We start from the raw sequence: 7258 nt of genomic DNA, 5'->3' as shown, positions 1-7258 counted from the left end.
GTATTTGCTCCATACACATAGAATCTATGTGCAAGTTAGTATTTGGAGGGAAGAAAAAGACTTAAAAGTTATTAAATACACTTGCGTATGAGTTCCGAGCCTTTCTATTTCCATTCCTCAAGGTCCAAAAATGAATTCACAAAGTGTTCATATATTTTCTACTGCATGAGCTACTCTAATTGTTTGTTGAAGTGTATTATGGTCATAAAAGAATTATCATGAAGAAAACATTTGACTGCAATCATACTCATGCACTTACAGTGCTCAGGAATGTAAATCACAAAATCAACTAATAAGTACATTATTCTAAGTACATATACAAAAGTTTCTACCAACTCAGAATGTAATAAAAGCTGCTTCTACATGACAAAATAGCAGCTAAAAGTTAGGTCAAACTACACTTAATGATCACCAAAGACTATAATTTGGTTGAAGCCTATAGATTGAAGATGTTAAAGCCCATTAATCAACTCATGCTTAAAGTATGATTCAACTCTTCAAGTTTGAACTCTCTTCTAAAAGCTTCATTAACTATACAGTAACAGTTTGAGTAGAAGATATTCTTCAAAAGATTAACTGGACAGAATAATAATGAAATTCAACACAATACTGAAATCATGTGACATATTGTCATGAAAATGTACCACTAAGGACTGGAATTTGAACTAGCCTTAGGTGGTACATGAACTTGCAACTATACAAGAACAGTTTGGATAGAAGATATACTTCAAAAGATTTGCTGGACAGAACAAACTGTGAAAACAACACAAAAGGAGTACTTAACATGAAAACTAAATATAATCACACAAAGGTAATAATGAATCTTAAGTAAAAGGAAAGTAAGTGGCATTGTTGTCATTATAAATAGAGCTATAAGATGATAGCATTGCATATTTACATTAACATTAGAAGGAAGTTACATCATGACTCCCTAAATATTAATATTCCTCAAAAAGTAGAGCATGAATTTCTTTTCTAGATGATGACCCTTGACGAAACATTCTTCACTTAAGATATAGATTTTGATGGCAAGTAAATTTCTGGTAGGTGGTGGCAAGGTGCTTTCTGATATGAATGAATTAGATGTTAATACAACAATAGCTTACTTGAACTTAGCCTGTGAGTAGCCATACAAGTGATGAATACTTCGCAGCCATGAATCTAGAAATCGGTTACAAGCTTATAATGAATCTACTGATTATACAACAAATAAAAAGGATTAGCAAGTTAAGTGTAGGAAATATCTACAAAGATTGATGATTGCATATCTCTTGAAAGAGCAACGATCTAGCCTTGTTGACGGTGTATAAGCAGAGGCTTATGTGCTCCTCAAGATCCTCTAGCTGGTGGAGAATATGCTGATGATTCTTGCATAGATGCTTGAGCACCTCCTGGATTGGATAACTCTCTCTTCCTCTCTCCAAACCGAGCCGAACCAGAAGCTTGTCACCCTCGATCGCAGTATGGAGACGAGCAACAAGGCGATCAATGGTATCAAGATCATTGCTTAACACATAAGTGCCTTTAGCAGCAGCATCAAGCTGCCCCAACCTAGCAAGTTCCCTCTTTTTACAGGGAATGTATGAAGTACAAACAGGAACAGCTCCAGCAGCAGCAGCAAAGGCCAAAATGGCATGGACGGTTAAAACTACCGTCGCTGCTGCCACTCCTACTGCAGTAGCAACAAAGCAAACAGCAGAACAAGCATTGGCACGCTGAAAAAGGCGAATCTTGGATCGAGATTTTTTAAGACAAGAACCAAGTTGTGCTTTAAGCTCAGACAAGCATGTGTGAATGCTGGCGAAGTTGTTCTTATGGGAATCAGTGAAAGGGTTATCTTGTCTATCGAACTCGCAGAATAGATCAAATGCGCGGTGACAATGTGATTGAGTTATGTGGATACAATCAAATTCAATAATGGCAATGAGGTCGAGAAGAGGAGCATACATAGCACGAGCGCGATGGAGGCAATCATGAAGGTGAAGGCAGAGTTCGGATGCAGTTTCAGTGTGGTGGAAATAAGAGGAAATGAGGATGCTGTCTTCAGTTTTGGCAAGAGTGTCTTGGACATGTTGTGGTTCCGGTTGAAGGACATGGTGCAGTTGGCCCCGGAGATGAGAGGCTTGAATCTTGGCACGGGTCTCAGTGTATGAACTAGCCTGCACTGTGAGATTGAATTCACGAGACACATTGGACGTAGAAGTGCCCTCTGTGAGACATTGATACAAGCACAAACAGATCAGTTATGATAAGAATCAGCATCTTAAATTGCAGTTGTAGTTACTTAGTGTCTACAATAATTGTGGGAAAATACAGTATGTCATATGTCAAGTATGCCATTGCGGAAACTCCCAAACCTAGAAATGTCAATGGGACGGATCAGGGTCAGGATTATGTTTACCCAAATCACCCGAATCAAGTGTGGCTGAAAACGATGCTATTCTCCTTGAACCCAACAGACTTCAGGTACCCGCTCAAAACCTATATTTCTATGTGTATAGATTGTAAATTAAAATTCTATAATCTATATATATATATATATGTAAGTTTTATGACAGATTTGGAGTAAAGTCCTGAACCCAAAACTTAAACTCGGATAAAACCGGAACTCAATGGCCTGAAACCACATATTGTAGCAGAATACACTTTAAAACACTAATAAAAAAAGTAATAAGTAATGAGGTTGGTATGAATTACCTTGAGAGGGAGGTGATGTAGAGGATGAATTGAAAGAGAGACATTCTAGCATTTTACTTTTACAACCAAATTTGGTATTCATTCTATGCCCGGGAAAGTGAACAGGAAATTTGGGTCAGAACAAATGGAGGTGGTGGTAACTTTTAAATGCAAATTATGATTTTGTGGTGCGTTGTTAAAAATACAAATAACCAAGTATTATATTCAATATTATTTTTTTGAAATATTAATATATTAAGGGTTTTGTTATTGAGACCACTTTAAGGAATCTAAAATGGAAAGTTAACATTGGGAATGTTGAATTTATGCACAGTTATAGAAACTTGCTCGGAACGGCGGGTTCAATAGTCAACCATGAACATGATGGATCTCATTTAAGCCCAAAAATCAATGATTCGGATTGTCGGACCAATTTGATTGACCAAGTTAGTAAAAAATGAAATCATTTTGAGAAGGAAAAAGTCAAATGCATTCAATTTATTTATAATTATGTTTGTCATTTATTAATTTATATTCTATTAAAATTTTACTTGTTTAATAAAATTCTAAACTTATTTGTACATTTTTATTGCAATTAAAGCATGAAACTTGTATTCTTTCATAATGTTTGGTGCTATTAAGATTTTTAAGGTAAACTGAATTAACTGATCTAACTATTGACTCATTGGTTCAATCAATAATTCATTAACCTAGTACTCTGACCGAGTCAATAATTGATCGGATTTTAATAACACTAAATTTAAGTGAGAGAATGGTTTATATATTATTAGTGTAAGTATTTTTAAAGTATAAGTGCATTAATAATCATTCATATGTTAAATATTATTAATATTAATTAACTGTTAATATATATGTATAGTGGATGGTGTATTGATGATATAACAAATATTTATATTCACGGTATATATATTATTCTGTTTAAGTAAATAAAAAGAATATAATATTTAATTTTTCCATGCTACCACATCCTTTTAAAGTATCATTTATTAAAGTTATTATAGAATTTTACTTTTTATTTGAAATATTTAATATTTGGTACAATAATTATGTGGATCCCTCAACATTTTATTATTAATTTGGATTTTGATCGTAGCACATTTAATAGAATCCTACTAAAGTGTAAGCATCTTATTCTTGAAAAAAGAAATGGTGAAAATCAACCTTACATTTAATGGAATCATCTTTTTTTTCTTCACAAATACTTAAATTTAAAGGTGGTGGAAAACTACCACATTCATCTACAAGTGTGATGTTTCTTCTTCTCATTTCTCATTTCCTACGTGGTAACATCTACCAATCTATCCCATTCCACCAAAAATTACGTTTTTCAACAGAGAAAAAAAAATAGAAAATGGAATAAAGTTATATGATCATTGGCATTTGCTAGCATGACTAATGTTATTAAACTCTCTGCTTCAGAATATTTGGTTAATGGACTTGTTTGACCAGTCTATTTGGTATGTTAAAATTATAATACTAACTAATATTATTTATTATACTTTAAATTTAAAAATATTATCATACACCGACGTTCAATTAAACAAAAAAATAAAGGCCTTAATACAACAAAATCTGACAAATAAATTGAAAATATCATGAAAGTTTTACATTTTAATTATAACAAAACTAAATAAATAAATTTAAAAGTCAATTAAACAACTAGGATTTATTATAACATAATCTAATAAAGAATAAATATAACTACAATAACGAGAAACATAATTATGAATAAGTAGAAAGAATTACATTTTTTTTCTCTTAAAAAGTATTGTGCTAGTGTTTTTATTAAAAAATGATTGAACCAACCAAGTTAAACTTGACCAACCATTCAAGTCACTAGTTGTATGCTTAAATTAATCAATTTGAATTCATTCATACCAATTTTGGTCCATGACTATTTAGATGAGCATCTCAAACTAGTTAAACACCCAGTATCAAGTTGAACTAATCAATTCGAGCCGATTTTAACAACTTAGATGAACACTTCATATCACCAAATTATTAACCCTAATTAAGTTTTATAATATGATTCGAAAAAGGTATTTCCTTGTTGTTGTGTTACATGATAACACTCCACGTCTAATGAAGGAGAGCTTGAACTTGGACATATTGGATCACCATTAAAGGACCAGTATTACAGTTACAACCTTGAGCTTTATCAACTTTTTATCACATACACTACATACATAAGGTGGAGTCCTTCCCATTTTACTCTTTTTTTTATCAATAAAATAAAAAAAGGGTTTAGGAGAACAAATAGTACTCTTATCCACATATTTAATTAGGCATTATATTCAAGAAGACAACTAGAATAGTGTCTTACCCACTCCACAAAGGAGTGATTAAAACTAGGAAATCTAGCAATGAGGAGAATCCAAGAATGAAGAGAAATTAAGTTCATTACCTCATCTAGAAGAAAGCTTGAATTCTCGAACATAATTTTGTTTTTAATCAACTATAAAGACCAAATAGTAGCAAACCAGAGAGATATCCACTATTGTTTGAGCCTTTTCTCCATCCAAAACATATGCATATGAGAGTCCAAATTGCTCTTAACTTCACTGGGGATAACAGAATAAAGACCAAATCAATAGTAAAGTTTTTGTCAAACACAATAAGAAGTAGAGCATGAGAAGAACAAATGATTAATAGATTCTTCCATTACCCCACAAAAAGCACACAGCGTTGGAGCTTGAGCACCTAAGACTTTGTGTCTGGCAAGATTCAATCTTGCAGGAACACCATCTAAGGACATTCTCCACACTAAGCATCCTATCTTTGTTGGAACATTACAAGCCCACATCCTTTTAAACAAACTAGTACCATCATTATTTTCCTCATATTGAAGCACCTAGTAAGCATTATGTACCGAGTAATTACCTCCCTTGTCAAGAACCCAAAGCCACCCATCATCATAGTCTTGTACAAGTCTTGCATCTTCAAGGATTTTTAGAAGGTCTTCAACTTCTCCTTCTTCCTATTAGAACAAACTCATTCATCAATTGAGATTCCAACACCAAGCACCATTTCACCATTCTCCCAAGGAGCTAATATTTGCATCTTTGTCCAAAGCCACCTGAAACAATCTTACAAAATAATTTTTAAGACAATCCCCCCACCCATAAATCTACCTAGAACTTAATGGTCTGTCTTGATCCCACTCTCCTACGGATACCCTGACTCAACAACCCAATATTGATCTCATGTTCCTTATTATGAAGTCTACCTAGATCTCTCCACTAAGATGAACTCCTCTTAAAGCACTTGGTAACACCGACTCCATCCATTTGAAACACCCCATAACTATATCTAGATCTCAACACTTTCACCTAAAGGGACTTACTCTCATTTAGTAATCTCCATCTCCATTTACCTAACAAAGACAAGTTAAACATAGACAACTTTTTTACTCCTAACCCCCCTTCTTCTTTTGTCCTATACACATTCTTCTAACTCACCCAATGAATGACTTTAATCTCCTCACCTATTCCACAAAGGAATCTTCTTTGAATTTTATTAAGTTCATTTATAACAGAAATTGCAGCTTTAAAAAATGAAAAATAATATATAGGTAAAGAGCATAGTACCGACTTTAGGAGAGTTATGCAACCACCAAATGAAATAAGCTTTTGTTTCCAAAGAGAGAGTTTCTTTTTAAAGGAATTGATTATATGAGACCAAGTGGAGAGCCTTTTTGGATTAGCACCAACAGGAATGCCCAAAATTTTGAAAGGTATAAAGCCCACAATTCACAGCATAGTTTTTTTTTACCGCCAACTGAACTAAGTTACAATTTGATTTAACACCAATAAAAAATTGCTCTTACGAAAGTTGATTTTTAGCCCAGACGCCAACTCAAAGCATTTCAGAATACTTTCCAAAACCATAGTATTTGCAACAGAGCTCTCTGTAACGCCCCGAAAAATACTTCTCAAAAACATTGCGGAAAAATGGGTAATTTTTTTTTGAATAAAAAGATTGTATAAAATTGCCTCCTTTTAAAACCTTCCTTTTCCGGGACATCACGTTAAGTAACTCAAATGCGGAAAATCAACTTATCATTATCGAATGATAACTTAACCTGATTCACAATTTCCTGAATAACACAATGCATATAAACGGTTAAGTCATCTTTAGTTCATACAAACTAAGTCAACAAAGGCGGAAACTACATCGCCACTAACATATACAAAATCCAAAAAGAAAGAGCNNACTCCAAAGCTAGGGTACTGCCTCTCCTCATGCCCCCTCCTGGAACATCACGGACGGGTAGCTCCAAATCCGGGCAAAGCTGTCTACCTGACGAGCACATGTCCGAAAAGTAAGCAATAGAAAAAGAAGAGAAATAGAGAGAGTAAGACATCTAATGAACGTAAATTCATTGACGGCGTGGACTTACTCAGAATATCACACTCAGACATAAAATATATTTAAACATATAATTCATCATTTATCAACAACATCATGAAGAAAATCATAACTTACCATTTATTTCAACATTATAAATATATCAAATAATATAATCAACATTATACTCATAATCAGATCACATACATAAACA

General features: G+C 33.4%; 1 protein-coding gene across 1 annotated transcript; it reads right to left on the bottom strand.

Moving 5' to 3' along the window:
• On the bottom strand, nt 830–2794 carry LOC109353663 (UPF0496 protein At3g19330-like). Its single transcript, XM_019596008.1, has 2 exons — nt 2698–2794; nt 830–2209 (listed from the first exon to the last, which is right to left on the bottom strand). The coding sequence occupies exons 1-2, from the start codon at nt 2777–2779 to the stop codon at nt 1245–1247; spliced, it is 1047 nt and encodes a 348-aa protein (XP_019451553.1). The 5' UTR covers nt 2780–2794; the 3' UTR covers nt 830–1244.

This window comes from Lupinus angustifolius, chromosome LG08 (assembly GCF_001865875.1).
Source record: "Lupinus angustifolius cultivar Tanjil chromosome LG08, LupAngTanjil_v1.0, whole genome shotgun sequence".
NCBI classification, from domain to species: Eukaryota; Viridiplantae; Streptophyta; class Magnoliopsida; order Fabales; family Fabaceae; genus Lupinus; species Lupinus angustifolius.
This window is presented reverse-complemented; position numbering and strand designations above follow the sequence as displayed.

Bases quoted from the DNA above. Each gene is read 5' to 3' on its own strand.
- LOC109353663 (XM_019596008.1), bottom strand. From the start codon at position 2,779: ATGAATACCAAATTTGGTTGTAAAAGTAAAATGCTAGAATGTCTCTCT. The intron at 2,210-2,697 runs GTAATTCATACC...AATGTCTCACAG, and splicing joins TACATCACCTCCCTCTCAAG to AGGGCACTTCTACGTCCAAT.